This window comes from Mesoplodon bidens, assembly GCF_964165515.1.
Source record: "Mesoplodon bidens genome assembly, chromosome: 4".
Taxonomy (NCBI): Eukaryota; Metazoa; Chordata; class Mammalia; order Artiodactyla; family Ziphiidae; genus Mesoplodon; species Mesoplodon bidens.
In genome coordinates this window covers 53536990-53562290 of record NC_138160.1, presented here as the reverse complement: position 1 = coordinate 53562290, position 25301 = coordinate 53536990, and the positions used below count along the sequence as shown (strand labels likewise).

The 25301-nt window shown below is 37.6% G+C and overlaps 2 protein-coding genes across 7 annotated transcripts in view; one reads left to right on the top strand and one right to left on the bottom strand.

Annotated features, from left to right (window-relative positions):
• Positions 1-22153, top strand: part of SGTB (small glutamine rich tetratricopeptide repeat co-chaperone beta) — a 49359-nt gene extending 27206 nt beyond the window's left edge. Inside the window, exons 6-12 of one of the 4 annotated variants that reach the window (XM_081233930.1) lie at positions 10655-10759; positions 15274-15400; positions 15515-15577; positions 16266-16303; positions 17258-17341; positions 17511-17629; positions 18651-22153. In XM_081233930.1, coding sequence (XP_081090056.1) covers positions 10655-10759; positions 15274-15400; positions 15515-15577; positions 16266-16303; positions 17258-17341; positions 17511-17629; positions 18651-18700 — 586 coding nt within the window. In that variant the 3' untranslated portion in view covers positions 18701-22153. The remainder of the gene's footprint in view (positions 1-10654; positions 10760-15273; positions 15401-15514; positions 15578-16265; positions 16304-17257; positions 17342-17510; positions 17630-18650) is intronic. The other 3 variants (XM_081233931.1, XM_081233932.1, XM_081233933.1) reach the window with 3 other exon arrangements.
• Positions 22011-25301, bottom strand: part of TRAPPC13 (trafficking protein particle complex subunit 13) — a 35455-nt gene continuing 32164 nt past the window's right edge. For 2 of the 3 annotated variants that reach the window (XM_081233927.1, XM_081233929.1), the window contains exons 12-13: positions 23583-23733; positions 22011-23457 (exon numbers count right to left, since the gene is read on the bottom strand). In XM_081233927.1, the coding sequence (XP_081090053.1) occupies positions 23350-23457; positions 23583-23733 (259 nt within the window). In that variant the 3' untranslated portion in view covers positions 22011-23349. The remainder of the gene's footprint in view (positions 23458-23582; positions 23734-25301) is intronic. The other variant, XM_081233928.1, reaches the window with a different exon arrangement.

Here is a 25301-nt window from a genome sequence, read left to right as displayed (position 1 = left end):
TCGTGCCCCGGTCCGGGAGGATCCCACATGCCATGGAGCGGCTAGGCCCACGAGCCATGGCCACTGAGCCTGCGCGTCCGGAGCCTGTGCTCCGCAACAGGAGAGGCCACAACAGTGAGAGGCCCGCGTACCAAAAAAAAAAAAAAAAAAAAAAAAAATGTATGAGGAGCTTCCCTAAGATGGCTAAGTAGGAAGACCCTGAACTCGCCTCCTCCCTTAGGCACACCAAAATTAGAACTGCTTACAGAGCAAATATCTAGGAGGATGACCTGAAGACTAGCAGAAAAGATTTTCCACGACTGAAGATATAAAGAAAGAGCCACATTGAGGAGGGGCATAGATGTGGTATAGGCAGGATACACAACCTCAGGTTGATGACCCACAGACAAGAAAGATACTTCAACTGCACATATCCTCATCAAGGAGTGAGGAGTCCAAGCCCCACCTTGTGTTCCTCAGCCTAGAGGTTCTGAACCAAGAAGGGGAGTCCCCAGAAAGTCTGGCTTTGAAAACTACCAGGGCTTACATTTGGGAGAGCTGGAGGGCTGTAGGAAAGAGGGTCTCCACTCTTACTTGGCACATGCAAAATCTAACACCCTCAGGGTCCCAGTGCAGAGGCAGTAGTTTGAAAGGAGCCTGGGTTAGACCCACCTGATGGTCTTAGAGAGCCTCCCAGAGAGGCAGGAGGCAACTGTCTGGGGACAGAGACGCTGGCAGCAGCCATTTTGGGGAGCTTGTTCTACTGTGATGAGACTGGCACTGGGAAGTGCCATTTTGGAATCCTCCCTCCAGCCTATTAATGCTGGAGGCTAGCACTGCCTACCAGCATGCCCACAGTAGTCAGCCCACCACAACAGAAGAGTGCCCACGGCCCACATAGAGGGCACTCTTAGATCATATAGCCTGGTGATCAGAAGGGAGCATGATGTTGGGCCCCATAGCACATCTCCTATGTAAAGCTACTTCTCCAAGATTGGGAGATATAAGTGACCTACCTAATACATAGAAATAATCAGAATTAGGCAAAATGAGGAGACAAAGGAATATGTTCCAAACAAAGGAACAAGACAAAACCTCAAAAAAAGAACCAAATGAAGTGGAGATAAGCAATCTACATGATAAAGAATTCAAGGTAATTATCATGAAGATGCTTACTGCACTTGGGAGAAGAATGGATGAACACAATGAGAATTTCAACAAAGACTTAGAAAATATTAAAGAATGAAACAGAGTTGAGTAATGAAATACAATAACTAGAATAAAAAATACATTAGAAAGAATCAACAATAAATTAGATGATAAAGAAAAATGGATCAGCAATCTGAAAGACAGAGTAGTACAAATCACCCAAGCTGAACAGAAAAAGAGAAAAAAATAATTTAAAAAAATGAGGTTTAAGGGACAATCAAGTGTACTAACATTTGCATTAAAGGGGTACAAGAAGGAAAAGAGAGAGGGAAGGGGGCAGGTAACTTATTTGAAGAAATAAGTTAGCTGAAAATTTCCCTAACCTGGGGAAGGAAACAGGAAAGAAACAGGTCCAGGAAGCACAGAGTCCCAAACAACATGAAACCAAAGAAATTCACAGCAAGACACATTATAAATAAAATGGCAGAAAATAAAGGTAAAGGGAGAATCTTAAAAGCAACAAGAGAAGCTACTAGCTACATACAATGGAACTCCCATAAGATTATGAGCTGCCTTTTCAGCACAAACTTTGCAGGCCACAAGGGAGTGGCATGATATATTCAAACCTACAACCAAGAATACTTGGCAAGATTATCATTCAGAATTGAAGGAGAGATAAAAAGAGTTTTACAGATAAGCAAAGATAAAAGAGTTCAGTACTACTAAACTGGCTTTACAAGAAATGTTAAAGGGACTGCTCTAAGTGGAAAAGAAAAAGCCACAACTAGAAATATGAAAATTATGAAAGCAAAAATCTCATTGGTGTAGGCAAACACACACTAAAGGTAGTGGATCAACAGTCTATAAAGCTACTATGAAGCTTAAAAGACAAAAGTAGTAAAATTATCTATATCTAAGTTACTTAAGTGAATCACAAAATAAAAAGATGTAAAATATGACATCCAAAACATCAAATGTTGGTGGAGAGGATTAAAAATGTAGTGCTTTTAGAATGCACTTGAACTTAAGCAACCATCAACTTAAAATAGACTGCAGTGTACAAAGGTTGTTGTATATGAACCTCGTGGTAAACACAAAAAAACTATACAGATACAAAAAAATTAAAAGGAATAAAGACACAACACTAAAGAAAGCAATAAAATCACAAGGAAAGAGAATAAGAGAAGAAAAAAGAAACAGAAACTACAAATACAACTAGAAAACAGTTAACAAAATGGCAGTAAGTACGTACCTATCAATAATTAGTTTAAATGTAAGTGGACTCTATGCTCCAGTTAGAAGACTTAGGGTGGCTGAATAGAGAAAAGAACAAGACCCATATACATGCTGCCTACAAGAGACTCAATTCACATATAAAAACACACACAGACTGAAAGTGAAGGGACGGCAAAAGGTATTCAATGAAAATGGAAATGAAAAGAAAGTTGGGGTAGTAATACAAATGGGAGACAAAATAGACTTTAATACAAAGGCTGTAACTAGAGACAGGAAAGGACATTACATAATGATAAAGAAATCAACCCAACAAGAAGATATAATTGTGAATATATATGCACCCAACATAGGAGCACCTAAATACATAAAGCAAATATTAACATAAAGGGAGAAATTGTTAGTAATACAATAATAGTAGAGGACTTTAACACCCCACTTACATCAACGGACAGATCATCCAGACAGAAAATAAGGAAACACTGGCCTTAAGTGACATATTAGACCAGATAAACTTAAATGATATATATAGAACACTCCATCCAAAAGCAGTGGAATACACATTCTTTTCAAGTGCACATGGAACATTCTCCAGGCTAGGCCACAAAACAAGTCTCAGTAAATTTAACAAACTTGAAATCATATCAAGCATCTTTTCTGACCACAATGCTATGAGACGAGAAATCAACTGCCAGGAAAAAGCTGCAAAAAACACAAGCTTGTGGAGGCTAAATAATATGCTACTAAACAACCAGTGGGTCACTGAAGAAATAAAAGAGGAAATAAAAAATACCTGACAATTGAAAATTGAAACACAGTGATCTAAAAACTATGGGACTCAGCAAAAGCAGTTCTAAGAGGGAAGTTTGTAGTGATACACACCTATCTCAGGAAATTTTAAAAATCTCAAACAATCTAACCTTACACTTAATGGAAATAATAAAGAAGAACAAACAAAACCCAAAGTTAGTAGAAGGAAAGAAGTAATAAAGATATGAGCAGAAATTAATGAAGTAGAGACTTTAAAAAAAGAAAAAAATCAATGAAACTAAGAGCTGGTTCTTTGAAAAGATAAACAAAATTAATAAACCTTTATCCAGACTTACCAAGAAAAAAAAGAGAGATGGCCCAAAGAAATAAAATCAGAAATGCAAGAGAAGTTATAACAGACACCACAGAAATGCAAAGAATTACAAGATATTATTATGAACAAATATACACCAATGAATTGGACAACCTAGAAGAAATGGATAAATTCCCAGAAATGTACAATCTTCCAAGACTGAACTAGGAAGAAATAAAAAATATGAACAGACCAATTACCAGTAATGGAATTGAATCAGTAATTAAAAAAAAAAAACTCCCAACAAATAAAAGTCTAGGACCAGGAGATTTTCAGGTGAATTCTACCAAACATTTAAAGAAGAGTTAACAGCTATCCTTCTCAAAAATTTGAAGAGGAAGGAATGCTTCTGAACTTATTTTATGAGGCCAGCATCACCAAAACCTGATACCAAAACCAGACAGAGTCACCACAGAAAAAGAAAACTACCTGTCAATATCACTGATGAACATAGATGTAAAAATTCTCAACAAGATATTAGCAATTTGACTTCAACAAGACATTAAAAGGATCATACACCATGATCAAGTGGGATTTATCCCAGTGATGCAAGGATGGTTCAATGTCTGGAAATCAATCAATATGATATACCACATAAACAGATTGAAGAATAAAAGTCATGATCATCTCAATAGATGCCGAAAAAGCTTTTGACAAAATTCAACATTCATTTATGATAAAAAGTTTCAACAAAGTGGCTATAGAGGGAACATACCTCAACACAATTAAGCCCATCTGTAGCAAACCCACAGCCAGCATCATCCTCAATGGTGAAAAGCTGAAGTCATTTCTTCTACAATCAGGAAAAAGACAAGGATACCCACTCTCACCACTTTTGTTCAACGTAGTTTTGGAAGTCCTAGCCAGGTCAGTCAAACAAGAAAAAGAAATAATAGGAATCCAAATTGGAAAGGAACAGGTAAAACTGTCACTGTTTACAGATGACATGATACTATATATAGGAAGCCCTCAAGACACCACCAAAAACTATTAGAACTAATAAATGAATTTATTAAAGTCGCAAGATCCAAAATTAATATATGGAAGTCTGTTGCATTTCCATACACTAGAGATGGACTAACAGAGAGATTAAGAAGACAATCCCATGTATAATTGCATAAAAAAGAATAAAATATGTAGGAATAATTCTAACTAAGGAGGTGTAAAAGACCTGCACTCGGGAAACTATAAGACATTGATGAAAGAAATTGAAGATGCCACTAACAGATGGAAGGATATACTGTGCTCATGGATTGGAAGAATTAGTATTGTTAAAATGACCATACTACCCAAAGCGATCTACAGATTCAGTGCAATCCCTATCAAAATGCCAATGGCATTTTCTACAGGACTAGAAAAAATAATTTTAAAATTTGTATCCAAAAGACCCTGGATAGCCAAAGCAATCTTGAGAAAAAGAACAAATCTAGAGGTATCATGCTCCCTGTTTTCAAACTAAACTACAAAGCTAAAGTAATCAAAACAGTATGGTACTGAAACAAAACTAGACACAGATCAATGGAACAGTATAGACAGCCCAGAAATAAACCCACACTTACATGGTCAATTAATCTACATCGAAGAAGGTAAGAATATACAATGGGGAAGAGGCAGCCTCTTTAATAAATTGTATTGGGAAAACTGGACCAGTTTCTCACACTGTATTTCAATACAAAAATAAACTCAAAATGAATCAAAGAATTAAACGTAAGACCTGAAATCATGAAACTCCTGGAAGAAAACATAGGCAGTACACTCTTTGATATTGATCTTAGCAATATTTTTTTGGATGTGTCTCTTTGAGCTAGGGAAAGTAAGCAAATGGGACTATATAAAACTAAAAATCCATTGCAGAGCAAAGGATACCATCAACAAAATGAAAAAGCAGCCTACTGAATGGGAGAAGATAATTTGCAAATGATATATCAGATAATGGGTTACTATTCTAAACATACAAAAAAACTCATACAATTCAGCATCATAAAAACAACCCAATTAACAAATGGGCAGAGGAACTGAATAAACATTTTTCCAAAGAAGATATACAGTTGGCAAACAGACACATGAAAAGATGCTCAACATCACTAATCATCAGGTAATTGCAAATCGAAACTACAATGAGGTACCACCTCACACCTGTCAGAATGGCTATCATCAAAAAGACAGCATATAACAAGTGTTGGTGAGTATGTGTACAAAAGGGAATCCTCATGCACTGTTACTTGGAGTGTAATTTGGTACAGCCACTATGGAGAACATTATGGAGGTTCCTCAAAAAATTAAAACTAGAACTACTGTACAATCCACCAATTTCAGTTCTGGGTATTTACCCAAATAAAACAAAAACAGTCATTTGAAGAGATATATGTAACCCAGTATTCATTGTAGCATTATATACAATAGTCAAGATGTGGGAGCAACCTAAGTGCTCATCAATAGATGAAAGGATAAAGAAGATGTTTTATATATACATACATACATATATATATATGTACACACACACACACACACACACAATGGAATATTACTCAGCCATATAAAACCCCAAATCTTGCCGTTTGTGACAGTGTGGATGGATCTAGAGGGTATCATGCTAAGTGGAATAAGTCAGATAGAGAAAGACAAATATTGTATCTCACTTATATGTGGAATCTAAAAACCAAAACAAACAAAATGAGAACAGATTCGTTGATACAGAGAACAAACGTGTTTGCCAGAGGAGAGTGGAGTGATGGGTTGGGTGAAATAGATGAAGGGGATTAAGAGGTGCAAGCCTCCAATTATAAAATAAATAAGCCAGAGGATGTAATATACAGCATAAGGAATATGGTATACAATATTGTAATAACTTTGTATGGGGAAAGTTGGATACTAGAATTATTGTGATCATTCCGTAATGGATGTAAATGTTCAATCACTATGTAGTTAACCTGAAACGAACATAAAATTGTACATCAACTGTATTTCAATTTTAAAAAAGGAAAAAATTATCTATATAGTCAGATCATGTGAATATCCTGTTCCCCAGCAATCTTTTAATGTCTTTTCAGCTGCACCGTGCAGCATGCAGGATCTTAGTTCCCCAACCAGAGACTGAACCTGGGCCCTGGCAGTGAAAGTGCTGAGTCCTAACCACTGGACCACCAGAGAATTCCCCACAGCAATCTTTTACTCAGTGTTTTATCATCCACTGATGATCTGTCCCTGAATCATTAATACATTGATGGTTACAAAATGGTGATTTTTCTAATTTTATCATTTCCTTTACATAATATTTTCTCACATATTTCTGAAACAAAGAGTTTTCTTTCCTTTTCACTCTTTTTGGCTTTCCTCCTCCTTTGTCCTCTGAAAGTATTGTATGGACTCATGAATTTTTAAAAATTTACTATTCAGTGTGTTATAATAAATTACCATAATTATTATTTTGACCCTTAAATTATCCTATACAGTAAGTCCTCTACATATGAACGAGTTCCATTCCAAGAGTGCATTCTTAAGTCCAATTTGTTCATAAGTCCAGCAGAGTAAGCCTAGGTACCGACTAACACAATCAGCTATATAGTACTGTACTATAAGAGGTTTATAACACTTTTCACACAAATAATACATAAGAAACAAACACAAAAAAACATTTTTAATCTTACAGTACAGTACCTTGTGAAGTACAGTAGTACAGTACAACAGCTGGCATACAGGGGCTGGCACCGAGTGAACAGGCAAGAAGAGTTACTGACTGGAGGAGGGACAGGAGGTGGGAGATGGTAGAGCTGAAGGATCGTCAGCAATAGGAGACGGAGGGCAAGCTGCAGTTTCACTCATGCCTGACGTTGATTGCACAGGTTCTGGTTCTTTGCTGGAATAAATTCTATCTACCTTGAAAAAATGATCCAGTGATGTCTGGGTAGTAGCTTTTTTTTTTCTCATCATAGATGACACAGTAGCACTGGACTGCATTTTGAACAGCTGCAGCCACTGTACATGTACTGTTCTACATTCGGGTCTTGTGCCTCAAAAACTAACAGTGCCTCCTCAAATAAAGAAAATCCCCTTGCCATTTCCTGCATCATGAATCTCTTTGGTTCTTCAGTTACTTCTTCCTCTTGTCTCTCTTCGTCCTTTCTCTGGGCCTCCAATCCTAGAGCTTCTTAGCAGTACCAGCTACATCACCGCTGCTTTTACACTTGCCTCCTGACATCCTGGGCTTGAAATAAAGATACTGTACTACTGTACTGTATACAGTACTGTACAGTAAAATACACAAAAGCAAAATCACTTGTAGAGGATGCACGCACGTGACAACGTAAGCCAGACACGTGAACTAATTTATGGGATTGGACATGCAGACGCACATTCACATCTTTGAAAGTTCTCAACTTGAAGGTTCATATGTAGGGGACTTACTGTATTTGTCTAGTGGGAGTCCCTTTAAACCGGCTGTGTGTCCTCTTACATACCTTCATTTGTTTTTGAACACTTTCTTGCTTTCTGGGAGAACAGGGTATTCCAGATTTGCCTTTTACTTTCTCTGCCCCTAGACCTGGGCTCAGTTGTTTCTGCAAGGAGCTCCTGTTCCTTTTAGTGCAGAAACCAAGATCTGATTGCAAGACCTGATCATTGCTACTGAAGTGTTACTGCTTCTAGGTCCTTTTAAAGGACAGAGCTAGGAAATATATTTTTGGAAAAGTCATCACTTTATCCAGATACCCTCATCATATCCAGTGTCACAGAGGTTATCCTTACTTTCCCTCATTTTATATTTGTATCTCTCTCTCACAAGAGATCCCTGCTTTCCAACAGCACCAGAGTACTTACTCATTAGCTCTATCCTTCAGCTGATATTATAACACCAGTGTTACACCACAAGCAAGCCTACTAAGGAAACTTAAGGATTTCTTTGCAATTTATTTTTTATTCTTAGAATGCACCTCACTAAGGATATATACTCAGAATACTGTGTTTGAAAGTTACTGGGTTGGCCAAAAAGTTCATTCGGGTTTTTCCATTAACATCTTATGGAAAAACCCAAACGAACTTTTTGGCCAACCCAATACTTGAATTCTTTCTTTTTGACATACAGTTAGGATCATTTGTTTCTGTTTTATTCTGTTTGAAGGTTTTCTTTTTCATCCTTTTTGAAGTGTCATTCCCGTTTCTATCCCATTTACCCCATTCCCACCCATCCTCTAGAGGATGAGAGGGGCTTTTAATATAGGTTTGACTTCTGAGTCATGTAAATGTTTTTCATAAAATTAAACTAAAAAGAATGTTAATAAATGATGACTTTGTATCCTTAATAATGTTCTTTGCCTTATGTCTAATACTACTGTTCCTATACTTGCTTTGTTTTGCTTGGTTTTCAGTTTGTCTCATTGTCTTTTTCTACCCCTTTAACTTCAGTGTGCTTATGATGTAGGTGATATCTTATGTATACAGTTTTAGAATCTGATGTTTATCTAGGCAACTTTGTGATTACTTATATATTTGAATTATTTTCTGCTATCTTATATTTTGTCTTCTTCTCCCTCCCCTCTCTTTTTTTTTCTTTTTCCTTCTATTGTAGTGATTGTTATTTTTACTTCATTTTTTCTTTCTAATTATTTGGAAGTGATACATTCTGTATCTTCTTTTAATGGTCATTTTTAATGGACATTCTTGTCATCCTGTTAGTTTTTTGTTTTTTCTTTTTTATAAATTTATTCTATTTATTTCTGTTTTTGGCTGTGTTGTGTCTTTGTTGCTGCACACAGGCTTTCTCTAGTTGCGGCGAGTGGGGGCTACCCTTCCTTGCAGTGCGCGGGCTTCTCATTGCGGTGGCTTCTCATTGTGGTGGCTTCTCCTGTTGCAGAGCACGGCCTCTAGGTGCATGTGCTTCAGTAGTTGTGGCACGCAGGCTCAGTAGTTGTGGCGCACGGGCTTAGATGTTCCGCAGCATGTGGGATCTTCCCGGACCAGGGCTCGAACCTGTGTCCCCTGCATTGGCAGGCAGATTCTTAACCACTATGCCACCAGGGAAGCCCCATCCTGTTAGTTTTGCGTTGAGGATTCAGTCAAATAAACCCATAGCACTTTCCACATGAGCTACCAAAATGGGCTTATTGAATCATCTGCTTTCATATTTATATTTTTTAACTCAAGCAAAGAAGACTATGTGTTTATTTTTTTCAAATTTTATAATCTCAGTTTGAGAAGTAGTCTCGGTCATTCGGTATAAACAAAGGTTGACAGAAAACTGGACTCACCACAACCTTTTCTTTATAGTGTGCCAGCCCTCAGCCATCACCCTTGCCCCCACCCCAGAATCTAAGCACTATTAAGCCCAGGAATATTACTTTGATTACTGTTCTGTCCATTATGTCTAGAAAAGTATCTATGCATTAGCTCACCCTTAATAGATATATTAGTTGAATGTGTAAGGTAGCAATACTTATTCTGGAGAAGAAGGAATGGGGTAATGGTTGGATGGAGGGTAGGAGACATTATGGAACCTTTTAGTTTGAAGGACTTGCATGTTGAACAGTAATTCTACTTGTTTAGTATGGCCCTGAGGGTTGAGGTGAACACTACTACAGGGAAACAGAGAGCTGTATACTACCAGGATTTTGTGGAAGGGGGCTAAGTAGCTTCATTGTCAAGTCCCGGTTATTTCAGGAGAGTTTTGTTAGAGGTAACCTGGATGGGTTTAAATAGTCCTTAATTGCTCTGAGATTCTATGCTAAGTAGATGGAATACATTGCCATACTTAATTTACAGTCAGATTTAGGCACACAGGTTAAGTTTCATTTTTCATCTCAGACTTGTAGATGATCTTAACTTTACTAATAAAGTGATTATTTAACAGCACAACACTCTGAGTGGCCATTCACAGCAATCAATCACTCTTGTGTGCCTCCCCAGTAATCCCAAATGTCCTGGTGTTTTCAGTTTTCTGTTTGGGCAAATTAGAAAGGCAATAAGCAGGTAGATCAGTTGATCAGTTGTAGGGTTCTCATATTTATCTTTTCTATAGTGAAGCAAACTGGGAAAAGCAGTTATCTTAGTTTGATTTAGATATTTACTGGGAATGATACACAAATTGGGACAAGTTAAATGTAGTTTTATTAGCACCTGGAAATCTAAATTAGTGCCTTGAATGCTCCTTATAATAAAAATCTCTTCTCTTTCTCTTAGGGCTGCTGCTCAGAGTAAATTAGGTCACTACACAGATGCAGTAAAGGATTGTGAAAAAGCAATAGCGATTGATTCAAAGTACAGCAAGGCCTATGGGAGAATGGGGTAAGTTTTGGGAAAACGTTTAAAGTAGTACCAAGTAGTATCAGATATGCTGTTCTTAATGGCTTGGTTTTGAATTTCCTGCTTCATATTGTACCCTCTGAACTAATAAGAAGATAAATATAACATTTAGGTAGGAAATTACTGCGGTTTCTGACTTGGGAGAGAGATGATTAGTGTATGATGAGTGGTTGGTTTTGGAGAAAATCATAACAACCATACTGAATAGACCTACTTCATATTCAAGGCTACAAATCTCAAGTAAGCACTCAGTATTTTGGCAGATAATGCTACTACACTTCCTTCTAGATTCACCTTACTACTCTCTGAGTTGACTGTTTCACACCTACTCTTTTCAAACTTCCACTGCACATTCCATGGTGACTCTCAACTTTTTACTCAATTGAAAAATAGAATGTATTTAGAAGAAAAGTGATTCATCTTCTTACTTGCAGATCTACCAGTCTACTTGCACTTGTATCTACACAGATTGCCTTTTTTCTGTTAAAATGGAAGGGTTCTTATCTAAGACTACTGCATTCATTCATGCTTGAGATCTCATTCCTTTGTACCTTCTCCAGGACCTTACACTTGTAATCATCTCCTTTATCTTCTACAACACCAACTTTCCTATCTCTAACAGTGCTAATGACTGCATGTGAAAAGATCATAAAAAATCATCTGTTAGAACCATCTTTTACACAGCTACATCATTCCTTAGTTCCTCTTTCTCTGCAAAGACCCTAATAGTTGTCTGTACTTGCCATCTCGTCTTCACCATCTCTTTTTTTTTTTTTTTTTTTTTTGCGCTATGCGGACCTCTCACTGTTGTGGCCTCTCCCGTTGCGGAGCACAGGCTCTGGACGCGCGGGCTCAGCGGCCATGGCTCAAGGGCCTAGCCGCTCCGCGGCACGTGGGATCTTCCCGGACCGGGTCACGAACCTGCGTCCCCTGCATCAGCAGGTGGACTCTCAACCACTGCGCCACCAGGGAAGCCCCACCATCTCTTATTCTCTCTTTTGCTCACTCCAGTAGGACATTTGTCTGTATTACTCTGTTGAGAACTCTATTCAAAGTCTCCAGTTGTCTGTATTTTTCCAAGGTCAGTATTCAGTTCTGTATCCTCACCCTTCCCCATCTTTTAGTATTTGGCATGATTAACCTTTTTTTTTTTTTTTTTGGCAGCGAGGCTTGAGGGATCTTAGTTCCCCAACCAGGGATTGAACCTGGGCCATGGCAATGAAAGCGCCAAGTCCTAATCACTGGACTGCCAGGGAATTCCCATGATTAACCTCTTTTTGAAATACTTCATTCTCTAGGCTTCTGTGACACCACACTTCGTGGTTTTCCTTCTATTTCACTGGATGCTCTTTTCCAGTCTCTCTTCCTAGTTCTTCCTCCTCTGCCACCTGTAAATAATGGTGTGCTTCAGGGCTCTTTCCTCTGCTGCTGCTGTTTCTCTGTTTATATTCTCTCTTTGATTTCATCCTGTCCCATGCTTTTAAATTCCATCTACAGTCAATACTCTGTATTAATGAATACTGTATTTATGATTCACCTACTTGCTAAAATTTTTTTTGTAACTCCAAATCTGTACTCAGCATATTTTGTGGTCATCTACAGAGTGGTGAAAAACTTGAGTCCTCTGATATGCAGGATCTCAGCTGAGGTCAGATAAGGCAATGCTCTACCTTTTTGTTTCAGCTCTCATGCTGTAAAATGAGTGTCCTTTTCACAGTCTATTTAGTGCTATATTTTTTGCATTTATGTGCTTTTTGTTGTTGGTTTCTCTGTTTACAGTGGCCTGCAAACATAGGCTGAAGTGTTGTCTATTGTTTTTGCATGCAAGAAGGCTGCAATGTGCCTCACCAAGAAAATACATGTGTTAGATAAGTTTTGTTCAGGCATGAATTAGTGCACTTGGCTGTCAATCAGTGATATGTATTAAATAAGGTTTCTTTAAACAGAAACATACATAAATCAAGGTTATGTATTGATTGGTTGATGAAAATGTTGTTGACCAGAGGCTCACAGGAACACAACTTTTATTTCCCCAGAACCAATTGTTCCGTATTTGCTAATTTAGTATTTGCAGTGACCTTTTAGAGCATAATTACTATGGATAAAGAGGATCAACTGTATATGTTGATGGATCTCTTAAGTTATATGTCTGAACTCCATACTCATATATTCAGCTATTTTTCATCTCCACCTAGATGTTTAATAGGCATTTTAAACTTAACATGTCCCAAACAGAACCCTTGTTCTCTTCTTAAATCTTTCTCACCTCAGTAAATATACTGTCATTCTACCTACCCAGTGCTCCAGTCAGAAGTCTAGGAATCATCCTTCATTCTTATTACACCTGACACATCTAATCTATCAGCAAGTCCTACGAATTCTAGTTTCTACATATTCCTTTAATTCAAGTATTGATTGCTCTCTTGCTTACAACTGTAGTCCAAATTACCATCTCGTACCTAGGCTGCTGCAATAGCTTCTTAACTGGTCTCCCTGCCTTCACTTCACTCTCCCCAGAGAAGCCAGAGTGAGCTTTCTAAAGCATAAATCACATCATGTCATTCTATTGCAACCAGAGTAAAATCCAGAGTCTAAACCATGGTCCTATAATATGCCCTGACGTCATCTCTTCCCACACTTTGTTTTCTGTGCTCCCTCCTCAACCTTTGTCCTGTTCCTTAAGCATACCAAGCTTGCAACGTTCTCAGGGCCTTGGTGCTTATTGTTGCTTGTATTTAGAATGTCTCTCCTCTAATTTTCATATGACTGCTTTCTTCTCATTGTTCAGGTCCTTTCAATATGGCTGCCTTTGAGCAGCTCCCCTGTTCATTCTCTTTAAGATTACTGTTTTTTTATTTGCATGTTTATTGCTTATCCTCCCCTGTAGAATGAAACTTTCTTAAACTCAAGAACTTTTCCTTTTTCACTGACGAATCTAAAAGAGTGCCTGGTACCTAGTAGGATTCCAGTAAATATGTATTGACTTAATTAAGTGAGGACTCTGATGAAGTATCTTTCATGGTTGACTGGTAGAAAACTAATTAGGTTCTGAGATTTTTTTCTATGATTAGGCATTATATTTTATCTAGATCAGAAGTCTGTGAGATAAGTTGGCCAAGAAAGAATTGGAGTAATTTGTTAAAAATAAATTTAGGGGCCTCCCTGGTGGCGCAGTGGTTGAGAGTCCGCCTGCCGATGCAGGGGACGCGGGTTCGTGCCCCGGTCTGGGAGGATCCCACATGCCGCGGAGCGGCTGGGCCCGTGAGCCATGGCCGCTGGGCCTGCGCGTCCGGAGCCTGTGCTCCGCAACGGGAGAGGCCACAGCAGTGAGAGGCCCACATACCGCAAAAAGAAAAAAAAAAAAAAAAAAAAAAAAAAAAAAATAATAATAAATTTAGGAAAAAAACCACTCTATACTATCTCTCCATATATACCATTATTGTTTAGTTCTGAAGTAATATTCCAATAAATAAATTCTAACTAGGTGGAGGAAAACATTAAATTTAGTAACTAACTCTTTGACCTGCGCTTGGGACCATGTGTTATTGAAGTGTAAAGGTTGCCAATTTAGTTAGTTGTTTAACAACTAACATGTCTTATTCAGGAGTAGTTAGCTGATACCCCACAGCCTACTTTTATTTTTTATTTTTCATGGTAAATTGATATTTATTGTGGCTCAATGTCTCTGCTAAGAAGGAAGAAAGAAAGTGGGACATAGTGAAGGTCGAATCTAGTTCACAGTTCTTTAAATGGTTTTAGCATCATGGAGTAATATGACCACAGAATTGTTAGTCAGTTCACATCTTTATGGAGCTTAATCATTCATAAAGCAAATTACTTCACATATTAGGCTTAAAAATGGAAGGGTATGTAAGGTTCATTTCTAATCATTAAGTTCTTTTTAAAAAATTATTTTTATTAAAGTATAGTTGATTTACAGTGTTGTGTTAGTTTCAGGTGTACAACAAAGTGATTCAGTTATACATACATACATATCTATTTTTTTTCAGATTCTTTTCCCTTTCTAATCATTAAGTTCTTGATTCATGTAGGACAGCTGAGGTTGTCACCAAGGAGAATGGAGAGAGTCCAGACTTACAGAATCTTGGAATTAGAAGGAATTGATACTCTTGTGAGCCATAGTACGGTTGACCCTTGAACAATGTGGGTGTTAGGGGTGCCGACCCTCTGCGCTCAAAAATCTGTGTATAACTTATAGTCAACCCTTTGTACCCACAGTTCCTCCACGTCTGTGGTTCCTCTGTATCTGCAGATTTAACCAATCTCAGATCGTGTAGTACTTCTATATTTACTATTGAAAAAACTCCATATATAGGTGGACCCATGCTGTTCAAGCCCTTGTTGTTCAGGGGTCAACTGTACAATGAATAAATTAAGTGTAGTCTGGATTCAAATTGAATACAAGATACATGTTTGACTACATTGTGGTGTCCTGATGTTCTTTAATTATATATCTTACACTGTATTCTTTTCAGGCTGGCCCTCACTGCCATGAATAAATTTGAAGAAGCAGTTACAAGTTATCAGAAGGCATTAGATCTTGATCCTGAAAATGATTCCTATAAGTCAAATCTGAAAATAGCAGAACAGAAGTTAAGAGAGGTATCTAGTCCTATAAGTTACTAATGCCAAATGAGTGAAATATTTTGTCATTCACAATTTATTGTAATCAAATTGTAGTGTTTAGAGTAAATTTCATATATAATTGTTTTACAGATAGGAACTGGATTGAGTTTTGACATGGCCAGCTTAATAAATAATCCAGCCTTCATTAGTATGGTGAGTATATTTCTGCTTCACTGGCTCTATTTTCCATTAGAACTATATAGTTCCAAACTTTTTAGAAACAAGTAAGAGAGCTTTTGTGATGGCGGTGGTAGGAGAGTGGTGATATAAAGCTATGGCTGAGGTTTTAACCTGCCCCTGTACTGCTTCGTGAAAAAGCCACGGGTGGACTTCAGGAAGCCCATGGATTCCCTGGAATTGTAGATGAAAATTTGTGTACATGTGGATATGTGCATTTTTCTAGGGAGAGAACCATGTTTTTCATCAGATTGGCAAAGGGATCTGCAAATCTACAAAAGGTTAAAAACCACCCTCTTACATGAAAGTGACCCTAGGAAGGTCTAGTAATCAGACTTCTAATAGGATTTTGGCTATTGTGGTTTCCTAAGCTCTTTTGGCTTTATTGATCTGATAGTAGGAAGTAAACTGCTGTCAATATCCTTAGTTTATAGTGTTTGTAATCTCTTTATCCTTGCGATGTATTTTTAATACCAATTTTTCCTAGTACCTCCTCTTTTTTACATTCCCACTCACTTTGTATAGCACACTAAAACTCTACAAAATGTTAGTATATACATGGTTTAACTTTCACTCCTCTGCTTAAAAAAAAAAAAAGAAATCCTTGTTAAAGATCCCTAAATATTAACTGCCTTTAACGGGAGATGCCATTTTTCAATTCTAGGCAGCAAGTTTAATGCAGAATCCTCAAGTTCAACAGCTGTAAGTATACAGAAGGAGCATATTACGTTTCTCCCTTCCACTTGCCAGCCTCCTAATTTGAGCACAGTAGCTCCAAAATTATAAAACTGGCCCAAATGCCAGTCAGTTGGAACTTAAAGCCACATCCAATTGGCCTAACCTACACAATGTGGGTATATCTACCTGCCTTTCCTTGGCCGGTATCCTACTTGTTAAGAATATATGCCAATTCTTTTTAAGTGCTTTGACTCAGAAAAGAATAATAGACCATCAGTACTAGGGGTTATTTAGGTTTATGAGATTGGGTTTCCACTTGATATGCATAATGATTTCTGGGTTCTTATTGTGAAGGGTAGGCAAAGATGCCAAAAACTGACTCCACACAGAGTTGCCTTTTTTTTTTTTTTTTTAATTTAGTTTTGGCTGCGTTGGGTCTTCATTGCTGCGCGCGGGCTTTCTCTAGTTGTGGTGAGCAGGGGCTACTCTTCTCTGTGGTGCACAGGCTTCTCATTGTGGTGGCTTCTCTTGTTGCGGAGCATGGGCTCTAGGCACACGGGCTTCAGTAGTTGCAGCACACGGGCTCAGTAGTTGCGGCCCGCGGGCCTTAGAATGCACGGGCTTCAGTAGTTGTGGCACGTGGGCTCAGTAGTTGCAGTGCGTGGGTTCTAGGGTGTGCGGGCTTCAGTAGTTGTGGCTTGTGGGCTCTAGAGCGCAGGCTCAGTAGTTGTGGTGCACGGGCTTAGATTCTCCCCGGCATGTGGGATCTTCCCAGACTAGGGCTTGAACCAGTGTCTCCTGCATTGGCAGGCAGATTCTTAACCACTGTGCCACCAGGGAAGTCCTGCCTTTTAAAAAAAAATTAACATTCTAAAAATATCAATCAGTGAACCAATTTTTAAAAATACACTAATTTATCCCAGCAAAAAATATACATATATATGCCAATTTGAGTGATATATCTCTTGCCTACTCTAGAATGTCAGGAATGATGACAAATGCTATTGGGGGACCTGCTGCTGGAGTTGGGGGCCTAACTGACCTGTCTAGCCTCATCCAAGCGTAAGTGTTATTTAAAATAGAAATAGTAAAAAAGTATTTTGTATTTTACAGTTTGTCTCTAAGGTAAGGGGGCCAAGGCTTTCTTTTTAAATTTTTATCTTTTACTGTTAGTATCAGTTACCTCATTAGTTATTAAATTTAAAAGTGGTTCATAAATTGAAATTTTCAGACTGAAGGGCAGGAATCCAGAAGATCTGGATCCAAGAAAAACTTTTTCAGCAGACTTGAATAGCTACTCAAGGATATATATGAATGTCAAATATCAACTTAAAGTAGGTATGAATTTAGGTATGCGTGTATATTTAAAAATCATATATTGCATATATTAGTGTTCAGACAACTTAGGCAGCTGTTTTATTCAAACTCTGCAGTGCACTTCATTGCTAAAGGAACCCGTTTCATCTTCTCATTACTTGAACACATTACCTCCACCTTCATCCAAGTTGCTTAAACTCTGTGCTTTTTGAGTCTGTGTGATGCTGTCACTGGAAATATTATATGAAGCAACAAGTATCATTTTCTGTTTGTGATCACAACTGTGTAAACTCACTTGCAACATGGCATTTTTAGAGTGATCTTTAAGTGGCATGATTATAGTGATACCTAACACTTGCAGTTGGGAGGCACACACTCAGGAACTTGGATTAAATTTCTTTGCCTTTCTAAAAATCAGTTCTGTTGGGTGACTTCATAAGCATCCCAAAATGGGTGTGACACCTGCTATATGAGAGACTAAGACCTGACTACAAGAACAAATACCCTGCATTATATTTGTGCACATACAATAAAAGCATATACTTTTTAGCCCTTTATTTATCTGTGGTTAAGCACTGGGTGGGGGGTGGATTTCACTCAATTCAGGAACTCTTTTTTTTTTTTTTTTTGCGGTACGCGGGCCTCTCACTGTCGTGGCCTCTCCCGTTGCGGAGCGCAGGCTCCGGACGCGCGGGCTCAGCGGCCATGGCTCACGGGCCCAGCCGCTCCACGGCATGTGGGATCTTCCCGGACCGGGGCATGAACCTGTATCTCCTGCATCGGCAGGCGGACTCTCAACCACTGCACCACCAGGGAAGCCCCAAGAGCTCACTTTTTAGCTTGGGTATTTCATTTCTCATGAAGAACACTGCACTGTAGTAATACTATATGGAGGCACTGGTAAACTTGCAGATACTAAAGTCATGAATCTAAAACTTGCTTTAATAGAAAAAGTTCCTTTTGGGTAGTACCCACATCTTCTGCAGTTCTTTTTGCATTAGTATTGTGTGATTGGAAATTTCCTAATTCATATGACTTTGCCTCTTTACTACAGGGGACAGCAGTTTGCTCAGCAGATACAGCAGCAGAATCCTGAACTTATAGAGCAACTTAGAAATCACATCCGGAGCAGGTCATTCAGCAGCAGTACAGAAGAACATTCCTGACTTGACCAGGGGCCCTAGCCCAGAATGCAAATGGCGATGGCTATGAAGTGTTTGCTGTAGATAGTGGCCAAAACAAAAACAAACCTAAAAAATAAATCTGTCTAGACAATAGGTTTATCACAAACAGACTTGAACATAACATGATTCCTTTGTAAATGAGTGATCATCAGTAGCCTTGTTAAGTGCCAGTACAGCACTTAACTGGACAGGGTTCCATTTTCAAACCTTCATCATATTTGTATACTAGATTTAATAGCAGAGTATATTTATTGAACAGTAAGGCTGTTTACTGGTGAATTCTCTAGCACCAAATTCCTGTAGGCAAACTTTTTGAAAGCGGAGATGACTAAGAGGAAAGGTTTCTCACGCTGATTTAGGGGAAATACACTTGCCACTGAGCAGCATCTCTAGAGAGAAGAAATTCGTTACTGGGTTTAGCTTTGATAGTGCAATGAGTAATGAATAGATGATATGATATGGACCAGTACTATCTTTAATGCTGCTTGTTCTGTTGGGTGATGAAAACTTAAGAGTTGGTGGAAAGCAGTATTCAGTGTTGTTTAGAAAAGCAAAAAATAGATGCTGTGAATGTATAGAAAGTGAATGTAGGGTGCTCAGGTTTTTTGCGTAGTTCTTAACTAACCTTGCCTACAGTTTGGTATTGATAACATTAGCATGGCCACTTATGCTAAGTACATAATAAAATACATTTAGAAACCCTTAATGATACTGGTTAGGTCAGTTGTGTAACTATTCAGTTTAATTAGCACAATTTCCCCAGTGGTGACCTTACCCTGGAAACTCTCAAATATATCTACATTTAAATAAACCAATGGCTTGGCCCTTAAGGATTTCCTAGGTGGCATTTAATTATGTGCCTATAAACACTGATTTTTTTAAACTCAGTAATTATTTGATGGGTTATAAAAAGCATCTATCACTATCACTGCTTGTTCATGTTAATCCTCTGCTATAATTTGGCTTGGCATGTCGCTTTTATGCTTAACCTTAATTTGATGTAGCTTAAACGTAACAGGGGTCTTGAAATATTTTATTGAAATTAGAATACATATTAGTGGAGAGATGTGGCACTAAGTATTAGTGGAATGGCTTTAACTATAGTGATGGATGAGACTGTTCTAATTCCAACTGGAATTTCTTTGGTTTGTTATTATGAAATTGATAAGGTTGGCAGACACATAAATTTCACAAGTGAGAGAAAACTGAAATAGAAAGTAATATAAAATTAAATCAGTAATACTGATGATGATCAGGTCTTTACTATAACTGTTTTCCTCAAAAGGCTAATTACTTGGTATTTTGAAGTTTAAAAGCCAACTTTCCCTTTTTTCCCTTTGTGAGATTAGAACAGTGGTTCTATAATTTCACTGTAAGAGTCAGCTGGGGATTTGTTAAAAATGCAGATTCAGGGGCACACTTTTCAATTTTTGTTTAGTAGGTCCTGTAATGAGGTCTGGGAATCACCATTTCAAATAGCACACCAAGTGGTTCTGATGTAGGTCCAAAGGACTCTTAATTTAATGCAACACTAGGTTAGAAATTTCTCTTTTAGGCCAGCAGACACCTAACTGCCTGGGTTCAGGCTACAGGGGAGAGCTACATGAACCTACAGTTCTGGTCAGAGCAGAGCAGGACTTAAATCTAAGCTAAGCCTTCTGAATTAAGTCTCCTATATTGCATCTAAATCAACTTAATTTTTCATGAAGTTAAATTCAGATCCTGGTGTTCAAATGTTACACAGAATAAATAAAGTACTAACTAATCATAGGAAAGTGATGACTGTGGAAAAAAAAAGCAAAGTTGATCCTTAATTAAAAGTTAGTCACTCTTGGGAATTCCCTGGAGGTCCAGTGGTTAAGGCTTGGTGCTTTCACTGCTGAGGGCCCAGGTTCAAATCCCTGGTCAGGGTATTAAGATCCCACAAGCTGTGCGGCACGGCCAAAAAAACCCAAAAAAACACTCTTATCCAGTGTTGAGTAAGAAAAGGTTCCTAGCATAACTATCTTGAGCATATTAAAAATGCTTTCAAATAAGTAAAACTGGTAAGCCTCTAACTGACTAGGAAAATAGAGAAAATATGAATCAACAGTATCAGAAGTGAAAGAGGGGATATCACTGCTGACCCTGTAGACATTAAAAAGATTATTAGAAAATACTATGACCAACTTTACATCCATGTATTTAACAACTTAGACGAAACAGACAAATTCCTTGTAAGATGCAAGCTACCAAAGCTCACTGAAGAAATAAAGATATCCTCCAGAAAAGAAAGATACAGGCCCAGTTTCAATGGTGAATTCTACCAAACACTTAATACCAATTCTACACAATCTCCTCCAGAAAACAGAAGAGGAAACACTTCCCAACTCATTTTATTTCACCATTACTTTGATACCAAAATTGAGGACATTATAAGAAAAAACAGTTTAAAACAAATGTTTTGATTTACTAATATCTGTAGTTAAGGTAGCCATTCTTTTTACATGAAGTAATGCGAATTCGTGTATTTCTTCCATTTCATCCTTCTAGTTTGTTTCTTTTCTAATATACCATCCATAACAAATTAAACCTAGATAATCTGTCCACTTACCTGGATTTCCATTCTATTCAAGCCGTTTTTGCTTTTTAAGTACTTTCATCACTTTGGAATTACTGCATTGCACGCTATTGCAAGAAGGTTTTGTGTAGCTGTATCGTGTTAGCTACTCTTAAAATGATAAACAATGCTCCAAAAGTTATTTTGCTTGTCTGCAACAAGAGAGCATTAAAGTAAATCTTTATATACATTCTACTTAGGAATAACTGACTTCCATTAACCACTTTTCATTATAGTAGCTGTAGCTGTTATGATGCTATGTAAAATTTACAATGTCCTTTTTACGCAAATGACATTTCCACTTAATGTACCAAATTGTTTAGCTAATTTTTGTAACATGGTTTAAACAGATCCTTTCTAAGATGACATTTTCTAACCTTTACTTAAAGAAGGAACATTATGTGTCTAGGTATTGCTTATAAAAGGAGTCTTTGTAATTAAAAGTCAAATTATATAGCAGATTCCAAGTGACCATTGTATGTTACTTTTAAAATTTGAAACAGAATGAAACAGAAGGTTCAGTCATGAGAAGATGCTTGAAAAGTTATTGCAGTACCCAGTGCAGTGGCTATAAAGTCTTATTTCATCATTTAATCAATTGTACTCATTTTGGAGGAAACACAGACTTCAATTTTATACTGCTTGCACTTTATTTTGCACAGACATTTCATTGATTACCTCTCCAATTTAAGGGCAAATCTCATTCTGAATATAGCTTTCATTTTGGACCAAACAGTTTGTCATGGCAATAAATAATTATGCATTTAAGAAAAACCAACTTTTGTATTTGACTTTATGCACTCTTTACATGTAAGCAATTATATATACATCCTTGAATTTCAACTTAGCAAAATAAGTTTTTATTTAACAGTATTAGCTTTTGTTTTCAAAATATTGAAACTTTTATTACACTCATGTTGTAAAGTTGTTTATAGTCTTAACTTTCTCATTGTTTTGTATATGGCATAAGTAAATTAGTGTGATTACATGCAGAGATAGAAAGTTTTGTAATATTAATACATGATGTAGAGTTCAAAAGCAAATATCAGAAGCTGGAAATCCTTTAAGTATGCCTTATGAAAATAAGTGGCTTATTTTTCAATGGGAAAAAAAAACAGGACTTTTTTGGCTTAGAATTAGAAAATTATCAGACTTATTAGTTAACAGAGTAATCAACAATTTAAGAAATAAAACCAATTCTGATCTGCTGTTAGTAACTGAAACTTAGACGTTGTGTGTTTGTATGTACACACAAACACAGATACCAATACGATAATTTTGAAAACAACTAGAAAAACTCATATTGTGTTAGCAAATACAAGATTACATGAGGACCACCCCAGTTACTTTAAACTTTTTTTATTGACTGAGGGAAAAAACGGGAGTTAACGGAAATACTTCTAAGTAAAGTATGATAAGAATTCTAAAGTTTTAAGAAACAACTGTATTTTCTAGATTGAGGTCAGCAAACTACGGCCTGCAGGCCAAATCTGGCCAGCTGTCTGTTTTTGTAAACGCTGCTGTGCAATTTTTGCCTACTGGCTGCTTTTGCACTACAACAGCAGAGTTGAGCATTTTCAATAGAAACCACATGGACTGCAAGGTCTAAAATATGTAGTATCTGGCCCTTTACATGAAAAGTTTGCTGACCATTATTCAAGATACCTGCTAGGGACAAATGCCTTCAAATATAGAGCTTTTGGAGAACAAAGTCCAATGGTCATTTAAAATGAAACAAAATAGCATATGTGTGGAAAATATACAAATGTTCATCTAGACTGTAACTCACAAGATAAAATCAGTAGATGGTTCTTTTCAAAACAAATATTTAATATTTTAACTGTTTTACAGGAAAGAAATTTAAATAATGTATACTTATTTTTACTGTTGACTTGATCATTTTACAAAAGTGACAAAAATACAGAAAGTTCTGGGAAACTCAATGACAAGCATAACATTGGAAATTTTCTTCAGCTCTCCACTTTAATGGCCGAAGATACCACGCAGACTTGTGCGATGTCATCATATTCATATGTTCTCTTTAAGAACGTGTCTGTTAGTCTTAGGCCGGAGACACTCTATTGAGAGAAAAATGTAGACCTAAGTTTTCATTCATTGGTAGTGACCAGAGAAAGAATGGATATAATAAACGACTATGGATTAATAGCCCCCAAATACCGAAATTATTGAAAAGAGAGCATACTTGCAGTCCCTGTACTGAAGACAGTAGAGTGAGGGCAAGGCAGAGAGAGGAACTTGGATGGAGCTTTCCAAGCTGTCTTCCTGAAATGCCACACCAGTGGATAGAACTGGTATTGCACATTTCCAAAACGAGGTCCATAGTCCTTTCACTGCTGGAGGAATCAGAAAAACAGGAATAAATCTTGTTCCTTTCACAAAGAGGTACTGCAATATTTCTTCCACTATTGTGGGTGAATTTCTTTTCTGGGTGTCCAGCAGAAAACCAGGAACAAATGAAAAGCTATCATTTTTATTTCACTTAAGGTAGAATCAGGAAAATGAAAGGAGGTGGTGTCTTCTGGGATTTACAGTGACACTGAGACTAATCTGCCTGTCTGGATGTAGGCTTTCTGGTTCTGTTATTGAACACTGGCTCCCTGGTGCTGATCTGTTAACAGTTTTGCCATTTCTCTGGAAGACTTCCAGACATCTGTGTCTAATCTTGTTTCTATGCATCCTTCCTATTTCTGTAGGGCACTCTACAGGAAAGAAAAAGATAAACTGAGTCTGGTCCAGTGCTTTTTCTATTTAATCTATGTTCCTTTACCATGCAGATAACAGAAAATGGCAAGATTTGTAAGTAAAACTACTCAGATGTTCAATTAACACGAAAAGACTACCTCTGCTTATAATTGATACCATCAGTTCAACTTAAACTTAAGCTAAAAAAAAAAAACTTTTAATGAAAATATGCACATTGTTTTTTTTTTTTTTTTTGCGGTAGGCGGGCCTCTCACTGTTGTGGCCTCTCCCCTTGCAGAGCACAGGCTCCGGATGCGCAGGCTCAGCAGCCATGGCTCACGGGCCTAGCCGCTCTGCGGCATGTGGGATCTTCCCAGACCGGGGCACGAACCCGTGTCCCCTGCATCGGCAGGCGGACTCTCAACCACTGCGCCACCAGGGAAGCCCTGCACATTGTTTTTAAAACCAAAACCAAAACCAAAAGGCTCATAATGAAAACGGTCTGCTACTCTACCACCATTCATGACTTGTTTTCAACTCTTTAAAGCTATTTTTTTCTCCTTGGAGTTGGCTCCACATTTTAAATACTTACTTAATTTTAAACTCAAACTTGATTTTTAGACATGTTGATTTAATGATATTTAGCTGTTATATGTCTCCATCTCCCGCCCCCACCAAATTTGAAATGTTCACTGTGTGCCACAGACCAGTTTAGGTGCAATGCATGAATTTTCTCATTACGTTTCACAAAACTCCGGTAAGTGTATGTTGTGTGTATGTGTCTTTGTGTGTTGGGGGGAGTGGAAATCCCATTTTTATAGATGAGGAAACTGAAGATCTAAGAAACAAGTGCTTTTTAGAAAACTTACTTGAATCGCCAAAAGGTAAAGTGAATACCCAAATAAACTTCTTTATTTATTACAGCACTTTGTTATTTGGTCAATAACTGATTTGTTATAACTCAAAAATGCAAAACAAACCAAAAATCCAAAAGCACACCCTATATGCACAGGTTCTTTATCCTGTGTGTGTTGCCTACTGAGCTCCTATGATGTGGCAGGCACTGCGTTTATAATGCTGGGTAAGACATGATCCCTTTTCTTGAATTATTCACAATTCAGTGAGGAAGAGACTAATGATTATAGCAATATATTAATACTACTAAAAAACTATATTACAATTTGCTATGACAGAGAAAGGGATGATTGTGCATGGGAGG